At 43.5% G+C, this 19,801-nt stretch overlaps 1 protein-coding gene across 1 annotated transcript in view; it reads right to left on the reverse strand.

Moving 5' to 3' along the window:
- Positions 1-19,801, reverse strand: part of LOC150081734 (RYamide receptor-like) — a 183,531-nt gene that overhangs the window by 26,603 nt on the left and 137,127 nt on the right. The window contains exons 2-4 of the mRNA XM_090380299.1: positions 19,400-19,592; positions 7,540-7,695; positions 2,287-2,508 (exon numbers count right to left, since the gene is read on the reverse strand). Of these exons, the coding sequence (XP_090236425.1) occupies positions 2,287-2,508; positions 7,540-7,695; positions 19,400-19,592 (571 nt within the window). The remainder of the gene's footprint in view (positions 1-2,286; positions 2,509-7,539; positions 7,696-19,399; positions 19,593-19,801) is intronic.

The following is a 19,801-nucleotide window of genomic DNA, read 5'->3' on the forward strand; positions in this document are numbered from 1 at the left end:
TTAAACTGGTGTTTATTGTTGCTGCACGAACATGCGCAGTTTTTCTCCAGTATTTGTCTAGGCATAAAATGGTTGTCTCTAAGATGGGGGTGTAGTCTCATGCCTTTGCAGCGGTTCATGGCTCTCGGATTGCTCAACATATTGAGTGACTCTAACCAGAGGCGGTGGCGAAAGTGCCGGGAGTGGTCTATTATTTCATAGTCTCTTTTCGTTCAGGTGCCGTCCTACATAAGATACTATACATGTCTACTATAGTCTCGCTTGGGATTGAGGTCGTGGTGTGTAGCCCAGAAGTGCTCTGCGATTGCGGACTGGTCGGTCTCAGCAAGGCGAATTGCTCTGTCGTGTTCTGTAAGGCGGTCTTGAAGACGTCTCGAAGTCTCTCCTATGTAGAAGCTGTCACAGTCTCTGCAGGTTATGCGGTATATGGCCTGCGCGTGTAGCACAGTGGTATCGTCACCGTCCTCCCCACACCGGGTGGAAAAGGCCTGGGTTCGAATTCCGTCGATGACGCGAGGAGCTTTAATGGGCTTTTTTCACTCCGTGGCTGAGTTAGTTGGTCTCAGGCGTAGATAGCAAGGTTTTTCTCCCCAGTTACTGGGGTTTTTCGTCCAGCAAAACAGGCAAATCAACTATAGAACATGCGCAATTTACAGACACAAATACGGGTTAATGTATTTAATTACGGGTAACCCTAAAATAATAATAATAATAATAAAAATATGCGGTATATCGCACCGCTGCGTAAGAGAGGTGTGACAGGGGTCTTTACACTGGAAACCAGAGAACGTAAGCTTCTACCAGGCAACTGCACACATTTTATGCGTTATTCTCTAAGGATTTTTGAGATCCGGCCTGACACGCCTGGATAATAGGGAACGTAGGCGGTAGGTATATTGGCCTGGGTTGGTGGTCTCAGGTGGACTGTGAACTCCTGTGCTTGCAATAGGTACTTGTCTAGTACGTACGTTGGGTAGCCACAATTTATTAAGTCTGTCCTCATACGAGAAATCTCGCTGCACCTAGCTTCATCTGTGCTGGAATGGCTCCAAGCTCTGGAGAATAGAGTGCGGGCAGTGCTGTTGAGATGACTGGGGCATGGTCGGATCTGTAGTTTGTGAATTGTCCGCACCACATAGGCTAACGGTATACTGAGGTTTCTAGATATGGGCCCACGCGTTTTACTAGGACATCCAGGAATGGAAGAGATCCGTTAACTTCTAACTCTAGAGTGACCTGGATGAACACAGACAGGGAATGGAGATATTCTAGCAATGCTGTTTGAGAGCCACGTGGGAGGACGGTGAAGATATCATCAACGTATCTGCGCCATGTAATAAGTACTGGTGGGTTCAGAAATATCTGTTCTTCCAATTCCTCCATGGCGATGTTGGCTACTACGGAACTGACAGGGGCGCCCATAGCAGTGCATGTACCTGCTGGTATACGGAATCCTCAAAGGTAAAGATGCTGCTTGACAAGCAGCACAGGTTGAGGGCGGTACAGATGTTGTCAATAGACAGTGATGTTCTGTTTGGAAGGTTTGAGTCATTCTCCTGGAGCCTCTTGGTGCAGTGTATGGCCTGTTGGACAGGGATTGATGTAAATAGCAACACTACATCAAATGATGCCATAACAGCGTTGTCAGGAATTGAGAGCTCTTTAATGAGGCGGGTGAATTCGCCGCTGTTATTGACGGTGTGGGTGGTAAGCAAATAGACCGCTGCAAAGGCATGAGACTACACCCCATCTTAGAGACAACCATTTTATGCCTAGACAAACACTGGAGAAAAACTGCGCATGTCCGTGCAGCAACAATAAACACCAGTTTAATGATTGAATGACGTGCCTTCACGCGCCTCACTGCACGCATAATTGTGTCCGTTATAAGTTTAAATTATGTTGAAAAAGAGAGACGATTTGTCTCGAAAGCAGTGTCTAAGATATTTTGTATCTATTTACAATTAAATTGTTTTACTGGTTAACACTTAAAATTTTTCTCTCACGTGAACCTTTAGCTCTGTCCAATGTGGTGCAATTGATATGTACCCTCTGTGCGCTGAGGAATTTTTATAACTTGTATTTCGCAGCATGGCCGAATCAGTCTAGCTCGGGCGAGGATTGATCGTCCTCGCCACTCGGAAATTCGGGGTTTTTCATCCAGTAGAAGAAGCAAATAGACCGTAGAATGCATGCAGTTTATAGACACCCTACATTGACGCCTTAGCTGCTTGAGAGAAATAAATAAATATTCTTTTGCAAATAATAAATCACTCAACTTCTTACCCGAAAGTTGTCACTCATAAAACAATAAATGATGGGATTGACGAAGCTGTTGGCCATGGACAACCAGTGACAACCGAAGAATGCTCCGATGAAATTGTAGTATTCTTCATCAGAATCGGCAGTAACCAGTTCCCGGTGGAAGTAAATGAGGAGGTTCAGTATGTGGATCGGCAACCAACAAATCGCAAAGAGAAGAACCACAACAGCCAGCATTTTTACCACCTAAGAAGAGAAAAAATATTGAACTAAAAACCACATTATCAGTTCATATAGTATGCGCGAAATATTCTTAACTTTTTACAGTTAAAGTATTTCTTCTTTACACTACCTCAGGTAGAGGAATTCTACATTGTTGCACTATAACTAAATTGAAATAGTGCAACAATGTAATCTAATCTATTCATGTTAGCATCTCAGAAGCGTTTAAGGAACAATTTAGCAATAAAATCTATTATTTCATAAAACTGTTAAACTGCTAACTAGTTTACATGTACCTTACAAGGAACAAAAATGGTGCTGTTCTCTTGACAAAAAGAAAGAAGCTGTTGTTGATGATGGAGATTGCTATGAACTCCATTCTGTTTGTGTTGTGTTTCATGAGAAACACATCATTTACAAATACTTTACGGATGGCTCCGTCCTGCATAAACAGCGTGGATTCAGCGCCTTCCATTGTTAGAGCGCAGGAATGGCAAAAGTGTTTAACATATTCCGATATCTCTTATTTGCAACGAAGCAGGTGACAGACCATCCAGGTTTTCAGAGTATAGTTCGATGAGGAAGGAAGCGGTGCATTCACAGTAATCGGTTATTTTCGGTGAGAGCAATGAAATGGCATGTACCATACGAGAGATTTTCGATGACAAAATGTGATTTATTTTACTCAGGTTTGATTTATATCACTCAATCTCAGTGAAGTCAACCTTGTCTCCACAGAGGATGTTAATTCCCCATTCACCGTCAGAATTTCTGCCACCGTCCATGTCAGGTCCTGGTAGACAAAATTAACAGAACACGTAGAAAACGTGGTATAACTCGTGTGGCTTGCGATGAAGCAAAAAAATTGGTATGTTAGTGAACGTTGAATAACGATTAAATGAAGAGGCAGCCAGAAACTTCGGACAGGTATAAGAGATTGTATAAGATAGGGGTTGTATATTATTTACCAAAACATCACATCACAGAAGTCGACACAAGATGCTCGAAAATAAGAGTCACATGACATCAGTACGGCGTATGATCCCTTCCAACGGCTAAACAGGCCTGACAGAGGTGAACTATGCTCATATAAAGGCGTTTATAAGATTCTGTGGCAACAAATCCCATTCTGTCACCAGCGCAGACCTTAGCTCGCCAAGTGACAGAGGATTTCAAAATGTGCAGCAACTTGCGTATGCAGATGACCTTGTCATTTTGGTGAATGGAAACTCAAGATCTGATTTAAAACTCTATGCCAATAAAGTACTCTTTGAACTATCGTATTGGTCTTCTAGGAACAAATTGAAATTATCCCCAACCAAATCGAAGATCATGATTTTTAAACACAAATTAGACTATGGCAGACCACCAGTTATAAAACTTGACAAGAAATCACTTCCACTTGTCAGAGGCACCAAATATTTAGGAGTCATCATCGACGACCGATTTTCCTTTACTGGACATATTCAACATCTGTCCGTCAAAGTTTAGAGTTTTACCGCAATGCTGCTCCAATTCACCAGACAAAACTGTGGATTGAACACTAAAACCCTACATATATTTTATGCTGCCATAATCTCAATTACTACCTATACTGCCAGCCTTTGGTTTACACGTACTGGACTTAAAACTGTACAAACTAAGTTATCCACTATTCAACGTTGTTTTCATCTTAGCCTACTTCACGTTTGCCGACAGTATCAACTCCGGCTCTACAGACTCTTGCGGGCACTACCACTTGACCTGCATGTTGTGTTTAAAGGTCTTTCTTTTTACATCCGGGAAGGCATTTCTACGGAATTTCATGGATTCATTGTCAATCCTCAGGCTGATCCCAAAACTGAATGAACCCGATTCTGGAATTAATTTGTTAGTCAACACCTGGCAGAATAAATGGAATTCTACCAAAAAAGGAACTATTACCAAAAATTTCGTTCCTGACGTAACTGCACTACTTTCATCATCCACCAGAAAATGGTTTTCACCCTCACTGTTTACTTCCTATATACTAACTGGACATGGTGTTCACTTAACGCAAAACTCTACCAATTCACACTTTCTAATACAGTCTCCTGTCGATGTGGGCTACCGGAAGACTCTCCTCACGTACTTTTTGAATGCTCCATTTACGAGGACCTAAGATTGTCTCTTAAGGCAACAATACGAAACTTGTCTCTCGGATGTGAGAAGATACTCATGTCTATGAACAATTTCCAGGCCCTTCAAACATTCTACAATGCTGCTTTTAATCGCAGGAAATCTTTCACCTCAATGTTAATGCAAGCAATCAAACTGAAAACACTTCATAAATGAAAATACAACCCGTTGCTTCGTTTGCCGTCCTGATGACGTAATGTCCAAAGTTTTTCTCAGCAACTAAATCCTTCCTCTGCTCATTGATACCGTCATCAACCAGTGACTTCTGATACCACTCCAGATTAATAGATTAATATCTAGAACTTGTTCCTGCTGATTTTGTTTTTGAATGGCATTGCTACTTCCGTTTGATGTACACCTTTTATCTTTGTGGACTGCTTTGGGCAGCACTGCATATAGACGTGAGTAAGGACATAGATAAATATTTTATTTATTTATGTTATTATTTTTTTGTTTTATTTTAGTATTTTTTTTATTTTTTTTGTTTTATTATTCTTTTTTTCTTTATTTCTTTGACTTCTGCTGTCCTGTCTCCTGGGAATGACTCTGTGTGTGTGTGTGTGTGTGTGTGTTTTGTTGCCGGCACGGGGTTCTTTGGACATTCAGTGCGTGACTATTAAGGTTGGCCATGGTTCATGCATAGCTGTGGCCTACCTCCCCGTGGTGTAGACGGACACTGGGTAGGTTTTCATGGTGATCGCCTGCTTGGTGACGAAACGGCCAGAAACAACTCAACAACACACACACTGCACGAACATAGTATTACAAACATTTATAGCCTGTTACAGTGCTCTGTAACTATCACAGTGTACAAAGGCGGAGTTGAACTTACGTTCAGGTGCCGTCCTACATAAGATACTATACATGTCTACATGTAACTGAGGAGTACGCTGTCATCGTGCAATGAGACGCCAACGGGCGTCCCGCACATGTTCGATCGGATTTAAGTCTAGCGATCGTGCTGGCTATGGCTGTCATTGGATACGGTTTCAAGCTCCACCACTTAAGCTCTATGTGCAGGTACATTGTCGTGTATGAATAGAAAATCTGGGTCAATCGTACCCTTAAAATGACGCACATAGGGTTCGATGTTGTTGTTGGGTTAAAGGTACATCAGCGACTAAGGCCATATTGCTCCGTATATACGGTCTGTAAATTGCGAATGTTCTCTGTTCGAAATTCAGTTTGCTGGACGAAAAGCCAGAGTTTCCAGGTGAATAAAAAACCATGATACCCTCACCTGAGACCGACAAACTCAGTCTTTGACTTCTTCTTTTCCCGTCACCGACAGAATTGGAACTTAAGTCTTTTCCACCCGGTGTAGGAAGGAGAGCGATCTACCAACTGTGCTATCTACGAGGGCATAAGGTTCGAGGATCTGGTCTCGGTACTTGTGCGCAGTTACTGTACTCCTATCAAAAACATGAAGATGGATCGGCCATTGGTCATTAGTCCACCCTACACGAAAACACCACCTTCACTGTAAGTGTCCTTCTGTCTGACGGTGGAGGGACGGTACCGCATTCCTTGTGTCCAGAAGAAATAACGTCTAGGATCTGTTTGTAGGCTAAAACGGGACTCATTAGAAAACACAGCTGTACCCCCACTTTTCAGGGTTCCAAGTCACATGTTCATGGCACCACTTTCAATGAGCTCTGCGTTGGTTTGGGATTGATGAAATACAAACGACTGGCTTCCGCTTTAATTGAGACTTCTTAACACAGTCCTGTTGGAAATGTTTTCACCTGTGGCGCAGCAACTTCAAGAGACAGTTGATGTCAAGATATCGTATGGTTCCGTCTTGCTGTTAGAGCTAGATAATGGTCTGTTCTGGTTGATGTAACCTCGGCCAACTCTTCTTGTAACGGTTCCTGTCTTCTGAAACTGCTTTCATAGTGCAGACGACACTGCGTGACACATTAAACCAATGTGCAACTTCAGCCTGCCACTGACCAGCTTCAAGTCGTCCAATGGCCCGCCATCACAAAGAATCACCTGAACGATGACTTGCCATTTGAGTTCTGGAGATATGGCAATGACTGAGCAAGCCAAAAAGCTTGTTTGTTTGTTTGTTTTTTTTAGGAACATTAGCAACTAAGGCCATATTGCTCCGAGATATGCGGTGGTCATTCCCTGACCTTTCCGCATCCTCCGTATTTGGTGGTGACGGGCTCGAACCCCGGTCTAATCAAGAAGCGTGTGCTACGCACTGCTGCTCCTTCCCACCTGGCTACGGAGGCACCGCAAGCCAAAAAATGGGAATGAAGTGATGTGGTGGCATCCCATGTTTTTTTAGGTTTGAATAAAATGCGGCTCTGTAAGGTGGTAGACCGATTTCCATTGGATACTCGGAATTTGCATGCCAAGATACCTGGTATATCAAATATTCGATTTTGGCGACACTGTTCGCAATCAATGAAAATCACTTATGTTAATTTTATTGAGCAGTGTGTTAAGGAATTTTTTCGATATCTGTATTTCCGAAGCATTTTTACTGCATTGCTACATTTTCGTTCACCTGAAAGTGGTCGATCTCGAAGAGAGAGAGTTCTGTTGCTGACTGCGGTTGTAATCTTCTCCCATGTCCATTAAATATACTTTACTCCTGCAATGGTCAAAATACATCGGCGAAGCGTCATTTTTATGCCTGTTATGGGGTGAATATGTGAACTAATTTGGATTTTCAATTTTTCTCCATACTGTGAATGTTTTTTAGACCACATTTCACTTCAATATGACCACTGGGCAGATCTCAAGAGAGTTTTGAGATGTTTTAATTATAAAGATCTTGTATGCTGTATTCAATTTTATTTGGAAGTTATTATCGCTTTGATTTGTTTATAATTTCTTGAAAAATGAGTCGATCAGATGAAATATCCTGAAATCCAAAATACCTACCTTCATCTTCGCGATCAGCTGTTGATGGTCGCGAGCTGGGTCAGCGTTACCCGGAGATGTGTGTCTCCACATCTTCCAGCCAACGGTGGCATAAGTAAATGTGAGGATAAACATTGGCAACACAAAGGTTATTAAGAAAATAACGGCCGTATATATCTGCAAATGGAATATTAAAAGTATATTAAAAACTTCAATATAAGTACTTATTAGTTAATGAGAAATATATATCTATAAATACAAACAATTAGCGTTTGTATTTATAGCGCATATATAAAAATTTCAAAGTAACATTTTGTGTCATTCTGTGTACTGTGTGAAAATGGATAAATTCAATGTACCGTACTGTATGGACAGAAAGATAAAAGTTTATTTATTATTTATTTTTTTGTGAAAATAACCATAGTGTTTTTATGACTTTCTACGATTTTAAAGCTCTTAAACATGTAATGCGACCTCCGTGTTTAAGATAAATCCTCATTAACATGACTACGAGATTAGAAGAAATTGGAAATCTTTGCAATTGACCACAAACTGGACGTGTTCATGTTCTACCAACAATTTGGCTGTAACAGGCACAGCCGAATCTATCAATGAACTTATAACATATAACGCAAGTGTGGCTACTTGAACTATTCATGTTCGTGATTCTTCATGTTTACATGCACTGAAGCCACTATAAGGGTCCATCAACTCCAAGCCGCAGAGAAGTCCACTTGGATCTAATATAAAGGAGAATTGTTGTGGTCACCGATGCTCCTTTATTAATGCTCTTTCACTTGAAAATTTCTAACACTTGTTTTCGTAAACGTGTGACACATTTTTGCCAGTCTGCAGCACTCATACCACGTCGAACACAATAGCGTAAAACAAAATGTAGTTCAATCTTCAAATCTTCCATTATGCAGATCACAAAACAGTTCACAAAGAGCACGTAACGTAAGGCCACTATGCAACTACCACTTTATTTCTAAGGTCCTTGCCGCCGAAATCTCAGGAAAGTAAGCGGCAGGACCTGCCAGAGTAAATCTAAGTCTGCTGGGTTCCTGGTCTGCCTTCACTGGGCGAAAGTTATGCAACGTTGGGCCTCAGTAGGGGTCCAGCGGCTAAATGACCAGATGAACAACGGTACATGACACTACACATATACAATGTCCATACACTTTTAAATCTCTGGCATTTTCAGTCAACTGGTACACCCACAATGAAAGCAACGGGGAGATGGGGGGAACCCCTGGTGCCGTATGACAACAACACAATTTATACAACTACCACTCCTTATGATAACCAGAGCATCCTGCACCTCCAGCACGTACGCTCTACAGGTCCTCACCGATGTACTGCCCCTGGACCTTCAGGTGGCCCATGTGGGGATACTGTATCAGCTTAGCAGAGGAAACTCTACCACCTTCATTGATTTTACCACGGATCCTGCTAACACCTATTCCAGTGAAAAAAGCAGACTCCTAACCTGTTTACAGCATACCTGGCAAGCTAGATGGTCTGAATCCGCCAAAAATGCCATTACCCGCAAATTTATACCGGACATATGCAAAGTATATTCCAAATTACCATCCTGGTTCTCCCCAGGCCTTCTAACCACGTACTTCTTAACAGGGCATGGTGCCTTTCACAGCAAACTGAACCTTCCTGGACTTTGCGACAGCTCTCCTTGCACCTGTGGTACCTAGGAGACCTGGAACTACTTGATGCATGACTGACTGCCTACTATATAATGACCTTAGATCTTCTCTCATTACACAAATCCATTTCATCCCGAGAGACCAGGAGCAATATCTCATGGAAGACTATCATACCTATACAGCCTTTTCTAACTTTGCTCATGGCCTCGTCACGAGACGGAAAACCCTGCCACAACCTCAGAATCAGATTCAACCAGACAATGATATGACCTAATCATCCATGTGTCAAGACCACTACTTGCTTCAGCGTACTGCAATTCCCGTGATGACTTTCAACCTGCACAATAATTGTGCCTTTACAATGTAGCCTCAATATAACCTCGATCTGCCATAACTGCCGCTCTGGCTACGCCCCCCACCAAGTTGACTCACCACTGAAATGACTCCACTACCTGGACGGGACTTATATGTCCCAGGATTGACACTACCCGGATTTGACCCTCTCGGATTGACTCTACCAAATAGATCTTCATTCAGCTCACTACTGAATTGACTTCACACCTGGAAGGGACCAGTTTGTCCTAGGATTGGCACTACTCGAATTTGACCTTCTCGGACTGGACTCTACCAACTATGACTTCACGCAGCATTGCTGCCAATGCCACGTGGCGATCCTGAACCCATGCTTCCTTGCACGGCCCTCTTTCTCCCCTTTTCCCCTGGCGGGGAGAGGTGACAGTCCCCGTGTCTCCTCAACCTCACCAGATTTGAGAATCGCCAAAATGGCCGCCTTCTTACTCACACGTGCTGTTCATCGCTCCGTGAAAATGTGTCTGGATTATGCGTTTTAAGTTTAATATGGTAATTAAATTGTGTACTGAAGGATTTATCTACATCAGTGGATCACAGTGGTGAGATTTGTTTTCAGTTTTATTGGGTGAGATAGTGCATTTCAACTCGTTTTTGATTCAACGCTGGCAACAATGTGTCAGCTCACCATGGCGGCATTGTTCTAGCGTTGGAGAGAGTGGCATTCCACTTATTTCCCTGCCACCGCGGTTGAACTTGCACTCTTGACTGGGGAGGGTGACCCCCTGTGTTATATATTGAATCACAATTTAACAGAAAGCTTTTGAGAACTAGAACCTGTAGTGTCTGCTAAGGAAAATATGTTTAATCTAAATTTTAAGCATTCGTATATTCCAGTTAATTAACAGTCGAAACCAACAGCAAGCTTAATGTTCATTCAACGCAGCCGAACCCAGTGATATTCTGCTTTAGGCAACACGTCACTTAAGCTCCTGGCAAGGTCAGGTGGCGACAGGGTTAGTGATTGTTTCTCCCCCACTCCCACCCACTGCTGCATACTTTCTCCTGTAGTCATCGAACGGAAGAAGTTCACTACCACTACTGAACAATGATTTCTAAATTTCTAATGTGCTTCCCCCACCACCCACCCCACGTGGAACCTAAAATGTTAAAGACACGATTGCTTAAAGACACAATAACCATGCACCATAGACAGAATTAACACCACCGTTGTACTTGTTGACCCAAAACCTACTAAAGGTAGTCCCAGCTCCCTGGTGTTATCCCCCCCCTCCTCAGTGACCTGCGGGGGTTAGCTGAAACTTTGACACGCCATATCTCGGCTTGGACTTGTGCTACGAACTTGTAGTCAACGCTATTTGCAATCTTGTGAATCACTTTCCACAACGATACGCATTACATTCGTTTATCTGGAATAGCTCGGTAATCCGAAGTTTGGTTCAAGATGCCACAAGAAACTGATAGCAACACCGCCCAAATAAACACTGCTCCGCAGGAAACAGCAGGCAGTACTCTATTGGAAACTGTGCAGCTTGAGTATACAGAGGAAACGAACTCCGCACCCAAGCGGAAAAATAATAAAAAACAGGTCGTCGAACAGAGTGACAGAGAGACAAGAAGCCAGCAAGGAACAAGAGGAAGTCAGAACATCCTCTGCTCTCAAGCAGAAAATACCAACAATGTAAAGGAGGACGAAAATAGCGAGTCGCTAGATCCGACTCTCCCAGAGGGGACGGTACTGGAAAAGACCCTCGCCCTCAGAACAACGTTAGAGAACCTTCTGAAAGATACCAGCAACAGAATAACTACTGGACTTCGAGGAAAAATAGTGTCCATCTGGACAAAGCTGGAGACAGTCCTACTACAAACCAACCTAGAGTGCGAAACAGCTAAAGCGAAACTGGAGGCCTTCCAATCCGTGGGAGCAGACCAAATGCCACAGCGCGCTCCCTCGTATGCGCAAGCGCTGAGGACCCGACCGACTGCTGACCCAACTGCAACTGCGACTACAGCGATGAAACGCAGGACCCTCCTGCCAACACCACATTTGGTAATACTGCGCCCGACCTCCACAGACGAAAACAGTAGCAGCGAACAGGTCAAAAATCTAGTGGTCACAAAGTTGGCAGACGACTTCAGAGATACCAAAATAAAATCGGTAAGGAAGACCCGAAACGTAGGGATTATCATCGAGACTCAAACAAAAGAGGACGCAACAAAAATCCTACAAAATGAGAAGATTCAAACACTCGGACTTGAAGCCCTACACCCTAGACGCAAAGGACCTAGCATCAGAATATATAACCTCGACAATGATCTGACACCAACTGCTCTCCAGGAGGAACTGTATTACAGAAACCTCCAGCACGCACATCCGGAAGAAGAACCCGCCAACTTGATTATTCCCAAGTTCAAGACGAAAGCCAGAACAGGAAATGCTTGCCACTGGGTCGTCGAGTTGTCACCAGCGGCCTGGGTCACGCTTAGCCAGACCGACAGAGTGTTTATAAACTGGGGCAGTCACCGCTTTAGGGAACACGTTGCTGTCCCTAAGTGTTTCAGATGTTGCCGGTTTGGGCATACCACTCATACCTGTGCCCAAACCCAACCCACTTGTGGCCACTGTGCAGAACGTGGCCACGACTTCAACACGTGTCCGAATAAAGACAAGCCGCCGACCTGTGTAAATTGCAAATTCCATAAACTACCAGCAGAGCACTCAGTTAGGGATAACGAATGTCCAGTGTACTGTAAAGCAAAGAGCACTTTCCAAATGAGACTAGATTATGGCCACACGCCCTAAATCCTATAACATCAACAGGGTTAAATTCATACAACTGAACGCACAACGGTCCAAAATAGTAGCGGCGCAGCTCACAAAGAAGGCGAACGAGGCAAATCTCGACATATTCCTCCTCCAGGAGCCATATGCATATCGCAAGGAGGTCAGGGGTTACCCCCTGGCCTATAAGATAGTGCAGGATAACAGAGAAACACCCTGGGCCTGCATATTGATTCGGAATCCAAATATAACGGCAACAAAACTAACCAACTACTGCACATCCTGGGCTGCATGTGCCCATATTATCACGCCCCTGGGTGAATTTTATGCGGTATCGCTATACTGTCACCCAGGTGAAGATATACTACCAGTAACCAGATATCTGAGGAGCCTCCAGACAGACTTCCCAAACAGTAAAATTGTCGTGGGAGCGGATGTGAATTGCAGGTCCCCAGCGTGGTTCAGCGAGACCATGGATAGACGTGGAGTACAGAACGGGCAACAACTTGAAGACTACTTAGCAAATAGTCCGTACACAGTCCTCAACCGGCCAAACAATCTGGCAACGTTCTCTAGTTCGATGGGGGAGGCCACAATCGATGTCTCTCTGGCTACCAGATCCCTCGCTGGCCACCTAACATCTTGGACCGTCCAAGAAAGCTGGACCACGTCGGACCACAGGGCCATCACGTTTGAGCTCCAGCGCTCCCTTAGTCGACACCAAGCAGTGAGGCAGGCACAGCCAAGATATGCCATAGAGAAGGCGGATTGGCCACTCTTCCAAGCCACACTGACCACAGCAGCCCAATCGTTGAACATCATTGGACTCAGCCCGGATCAGCATCAGATGACGGTCGCTGGTCTCATCACTGAAGCTGCCAACACCTCTATCAAAAAGAAAAACCCAACCCCGGGGGCTGTACCCTGGTGGTCTCCAGAGCTACAGAGGCTTAGGCAGGAGGTGCACAGGAGAAGGAAACTCTTCCAGCGGGCAAGGCGCTCCCAGCCGGCAGCGGAAGTGGAGGCACTGAGACAGAACTTCCGAGATGCAAGGAACCTATACACGGCAACCATTCGCCAGCGTAAGATGCGCAGTTGGGAACACCTTGTTTCTACCACTGGGAATGATAACCCCTGGGGTGTGGTATACAGAGTAACCACAAACAAACTCCCCAGGGGTGAGACCATACCAGCGACGAGGACACGGCAGGGTACTTATACCCGGACCTGGCAGGAAACAATTATTAACATCATGGATACCATGTTTCAAGACCATCTTGCCCCCTCTACCCCAGAGCAGATAACCCTCTGTGCAGACAATGAAACCTACTACACGACTGCAACAGAAGAACCTTTCACCAAACTTGAACTGGAAACAGCTGCCATGAGGATTAGAAACAAGAAGTCTCCTGGTTCTGATCTTTTGGAGCCAGAGATTGTCAAGAAAGCCGTCGAAACCATTCCAGAGGTGCTTCTTAATCTATACAACTACTGCCTCAAAGAAGGCCTGTTCCCCCAGGCCTGGAAAACTGCAAACTTGTGCCTCATTCCCAAAAGTCCCAACAAACAACTGGACCTTCCGGGGTCATACAGACCCATAGCACTGTTATCAGTCCTGAGCAAGCTCTTTGAGCACTTATTAAGAAACAGAATAGGGATCCACTACACTGCAGCCGGCTTGCAGTCACCCCGACAATATGGATTTAGGAAGGGATGCTCAACCTTGGATGTCCTGGAAAATATTACAAATGCTGCAACTACCTCAGATCAGAAATACTTTCTGGTCATAGCAATAGACTTTGCTGGGGCGTTTGACACTTTATGGTGGCCAAGCGTCCTGGCCCGACTCCGGAAAGCCAACCTACCATCAAATCTGTATCAAGTCATCAAATCCTACCTGTCGAATAGGTTCGTGACAGTCAGAGCACCATATTGTTCAGTAACAAGAGAAGTATTCAGAGGATGCCCACAGGGCTCAATCCTGGGCCCACTCCTATGGAACTTGGTTCTAGATGGCTTTTTGAACCTGGAACTCGGCGACGTCGTTCCCCTAGCCTATGCGGATGATGTGGTTCTGATGCTGCCTGGGGGATCTAGGGCGCAACTGGAGAACACCGCCAACAGAGCAATAGAAACTCTAGAGAACTGGGCTAACAACAATAACTTGAAGATCTCATCCTCGAAGACAAGATCTATATTATTAAAAGGAGCCCTAGACACCAGACGACCCCCTCAAATCAAGATACAAGGTAACACAATCAAGCTTACCACCGAATTAAAGCACCTTGGAGTCGTACTAGACAAAAACCTGAGCTTTACACCACATATAGTGCACTTACGGAAGAAAATTAGAGGATACTCCGCACTTTTTGCGCGAATCACACGCAAGGAATGGGGTTTGAGGCGGAAAACCCTCAGCCTCTACTATAAAGCTATTTTCCTGCCAGCGATTACATATGCTTCTGGAATATGGTATCGCAAGGCTACCACTGCAGTGAACCGGAAAAAATTGGAGACTACACAGCGACACATACTCTTAACCATCTCGAGAGCATGTAACACTGTAAGTACCCACGCACTCCAGGCTCTAACGGGATCCCTCCCTCTGGACCTGGAGATTGTTAAGCATGGGCTACTCTATCAACTGACCAAAGGCAGAACGGCAACATGCCTCGACTACACCATAGATCTGTCAAATGATCCCAAAGTAGAAAGGAGCCGTCTCTCCGCTTACCTCCAACAAACTTGGCAGGCCCGCTGGGAGACCTCCAGCAAAGGTGCAATAACTAGAAAATTTCTACCCAAAATACGGCTGGTATACCCGAATTATCCACCGTGGCTCTCACCAGGACTCTACACCACCTACCTGCTGACGGGACACGGGGCCATTAGAGACAAACTACAAGGATTTGGACTGAGTGATACACCGTTCTGCCTCTGTGGTGAACGTGAAACGTGGGAGCACCTAATGTACAGTTGCCCACTATATGAGGACCTCTATTGCAGGTTCATTACTAGAACACAGCTTAACCTCCGTAATCAAGAAGACCTCGCCATAACTGAAGTTGACACATACAAGGCATTCGCGCAGCTGGCCCAGGACCTCTTCACAAGGAGAAGGACGCTCCCACAGCCTCAACCACTGCAGTAAACAACCATGCCGTGCAGGCCAGCAGAATGTCTACACAACCACGGAAACCTTCCCAGATACTACCATGCAAGGGCTCAGAGAAATGATTGCAGCACATTGCTGCCACCTAGCCATATGGCGATTTGGGCTGGCAACCTTGACCAGCCTGCTTTCACTCCTATTCCTTGGCAGGGGGGGGGAGATGGCTCGCTGTCTTCTCCTCCTCCTGCCATCCCCCTTTCCCTCTGGTGGGGCATGGGCATGCCCCACTGACTGCAGGGGCCATCTACCCTATCGGCCCCTTACTTCTCTTTCTTCCCCCCAGCCTTCAGTCTCCCTACCCTTCTCTTTGACTATTCACCGCGAAAGCCCCACGCATCCAAACTTAAATTAGCACCAAAATTATTGCCCGCCCCATTAGGCCTCTAGAACTTGTCATTTTAGCGTACAATCCCATGGTAATTTCGGGGAACAAACCCCACATACCAACTTAATAGCGATTTTGCAATTATACCACCGCGATTATCTATCTTTTTTTTTTTTTTTTTTTTTTCTATAGGACCCAGCCGCTGAAATCCCAGGAAATTATGCGGCGGGACCTGCCAGAGTATAATAAATTTCAAGGTACACCTGGCCAGCCTCCTCGTTGGCATAGTACGGACAACGTCGGGTCTCATCAGGGGCTCGACGGCCAATAGGCCAGAAGAACAATGGGCACAACATACTACACAACACATGGTCCACACACTTTTAAATCTCTGGTCTTGACAGAGTACTGTCCCTCGATACAGCGAACACTCGCGGAGATGGGAGAAATTCCTGGTGCCGTTTGACCCTCAACATACTTTGTACTTTGTACTTTGTACCTCACCAGATTTGCACAAGAACTCTTTGCCAGAAGAACCTGTTCTGCGATCAGGAACTAAGGGCACAGTATGCCTTGTAGCAGACATTAAACTTCGACAACACCGGACTATGAGCAAATACACCAGCGCTGAAACCCAAATTGTCTGACCCTACCAACCTACTTGAATAGGATGCACACCACAGAAACGATGGGCTCACTGGATGGAAAAGGCACTGGACCGCCCTCCCTGATGATGGAAAAAAGGATCAACAGACCAGACCCATCCGGGATGCAAAAGAGACACTGCACGAGACACTACCCTGGTAGGGAATATAACCCATAAACGTGACTGACCTCAACCTACCTGGATGGACACAGCCAATGAATGATATCGGGGCACTGGTTCCGACTGTTTCGTTGGACACATATCTTTTTCCCCACCTTGAACAGCAGATTTGCTGCCAGTGCGCCAACTGGCGACCGAGCTGGGCACTCTTTCCTGGCTTTCTTTCCACTCCACTTCCCTGGAAGGGGGGGAGGTGCCTGTTCTCTTGTCTCCTCCCTTCCTCGGCACCCCCATTTTTCCTTCTGGTGGGGCATGGGCATGCCCCACTGACACCTATTGGGGTCGCCTTCCCTATTGATTTCATATTTGTCTCTCCCCCTGTCTTTAGTCTCCCTCCCCTACTCTATCTGTACACAAGCGATTGCCCTACACGTCCAAATTTAATCATGTCCAAATTACTGTTTGCCAATAGTTTCAGCCTTTCAAATCCTAGCGCTCTTACCCCCCCCCCCGATGCGAAAGATTAAAAGTTTTTTTTTTTTTTTTTTTTTTAAGGTCCTAGCCACTGAAATCTCAGGAAATTAGGTGGCAGGACCTGCCAGAGTAAATAATTATAATGCTGGTATACCTGGCTTTCCTCCACGGGGCTGAGTGTGGCCAACGTGGGGCCTCAGCAGGGGTCTAGCGGCTAAATGGCCAGAACAACAACGGTACATAACACTATACGTATACAATATCTACACACTTTTAAATCTCTGGCCGACTGGCACCCCTACAATGAAAGCAACGCGGAGATGGGGGAAACCCCTGGTGCCGTTAGACCCTAAACACACTTTACACTTTATGCAACTACCAGACAACATGCCAAACTTTGCAACTGTGTTAGTGTATTCATGGATATTTACTCTCCTACCATTTACAGGCAATTTGCAGAAACTTGGTCTTACGGTACCATTCTATGAATTAGATTATCAGCTTGCGTAAATAGAAGAGTATTTCATTATGTTTCAATTTAAAGAAGTAAATCAGTTTTCATTAACAAAAGAAGTACGAATTAATTTAAGAGTAAAAAGTGAATATGAGAAGTGAACTTCAGTTTTAGATGGAACCAGATCACAAAGAATTTAACGTTCTTAGACAGAAATGATCGGCAATGGCCAGATTAAGGGGTTGTAGATCGGAGGAGGCAGAGCCACAAAACTATATAACTGTTTTCTTCGGTTTGATAGCCATCTTAATAGAAAAATAAACATAATTCAGACAGAATACGATGATAATTGGCAATATATTTGATAGATTTCAACCTGAGTTGCCTCACCTAACTATACTGAGATTTTTTTTCATATCAGATAACTTGGTCATTATCTCTGACACAAAAGTTGCGCTCCCATTAAAAAATATCGTAGTCTGTGATGCGAGCGCTGATTTTTTAGGGAACTAATTCAAACTGGATTGCATAATCCAGTACTCACACTATAATGAATCCGCGTAAAGCGCAGAGTGACTAAGGTATTCTTATCATTGGAATTCAATCTTATTCTAATGCTCTTTTAACTTTCTTCCCTAACTGTATCTCGCATTATAACTCAGAATTTTGAAATTTGCTCCTAACCATGCCTCTAATGAGATTCTCTGTGCATTAATACCAACAAATAATTTACTTATTATAAGCAACAAGACTCTACAGCTGGGGAAAGGCATTGCTTAATCTTTTCTTTCAACGCACTATTCTGTGTTGTTCAATCATAATACAACAAGGATGGAAATTTCGCAATAAAAATTAAATAAGGTATGATTTAAATGCGTATCTAAATTATAGATTTTAAGTTTATAAAGGTATTATTTCCCAGAAACCATATGTGACGCAAGCTTTCCAATGGCATTTTTGGTACAGGCCTTAATTTCCATTAGAATTGTTAAAGCTAATCGAAGAAAGAACCTTTGTTTATCGGTGTAATAAAAGATTTTAAATGGAACTCTGTAAAAATATGTCAAATTCAAATAAGTTCGCTTTAGTATGACAAAGGGTGAAAAAAAAGAGATAAATATTTAGAAAACCAATTCCATCTGAATCTGAAGAGCTCCTCTTAATCTTTAAGCTTAAGAAGTACTCTCCAACAAAATAAACAGCATAGCAAAATTAATTTGAATTTAATGATCTGCCAAACAAACAAAAAAAAAAAAAAAAAATCGTAAATCATAAAGAAATGATTCTAGGTTACAAAACGGTAGAACATAATTGTTATTCAAATATTTCTTCCAGGCGAAAATCATTTTCATCGACAACAGAACGAGAAATTTCTTTTCTTTTTTTGGAAAGAATGGTTTGTTTGATTTTTTTATGGTCTGCCTTCATCTCCTTTTATAGTTTAACATGTTGATAATTGAATTTTAATCTATACTGTTCAAATAGAGAAACACATTTCAAAAGAATATACTTCATCCTCTCTTTTGTTTTTCCTTTCTCTTAATACTGGCGCAAAGATTACTACACAGTTATTACAAATTTGTATGAACAATTTCGAGGGCATAATTGTTCTTGTTCCCCTAAAAATTCTCTCAGTTCAAATATCAGAGATTATACCACTAAAAGCCATTATTCTAAGTAATATGGTGAAGTAAGGAATAATGCAATAATTTCACGGAATTCCATTTGTATTACATATTTTAATTATTTCCAGAATTATATTCTTAAGCAACTCACACAAATTCATCGTGCAGTGCTGACCTCCATGTTTTAATTATCTCATAATACGAAATGCAACATGAAGGAAATCACCGTGCACGTAGCATGCAGTTTTAATAAAAATCTGTATTACTTTGGTACCATGCAACATACACTTACCTTTCCAGAAACATCGCCCCAGATCTCCATACAGTCGTAGTACTCTTGACCACTCCATTTGAATTTTTCTGCCCTTCCGTGAACAAGCAAAACGCTAGACAACGCTACAGCGGATACCCAAATGATAACGATGATCATCGTGCTTCTGGATTTCGTCCATCTCGATGACAATGGATGCATGATAGCATAATACCTGGAAACATATCAAAAGTACATAATAAAATTGCATATGAGAACCTTCATAAGTTTCTATACAAGCAGCTGAGCAACATATCCGAACCTTGAGGCTATATGCCCCAAGAAACTGATAAACAAGAGTTAGTAAAACTATTTCTTCTGTTATCTAACAAGAAATAACAGCTACTGTCTTCAATACTATTGAAACAAAAAAGAAAGAATAAT

The sequence above is a fragment of the Mastigoproctus giganteus genome, chromosome 8 (genome assembly GCF_048544385.1).
Source record: "Mastigoproctus giganteus isolate SK-2022 chromosome 8, ASM4854438v1, whole genome shotgun sequence".
Taxonomy (NCBI): Eukaryota; Metazoa; Arthropoda; class Arachnida; order Uropygi; family Thelyphonidae; genus Mastigoproctus; species Mastigoproctus giganteus.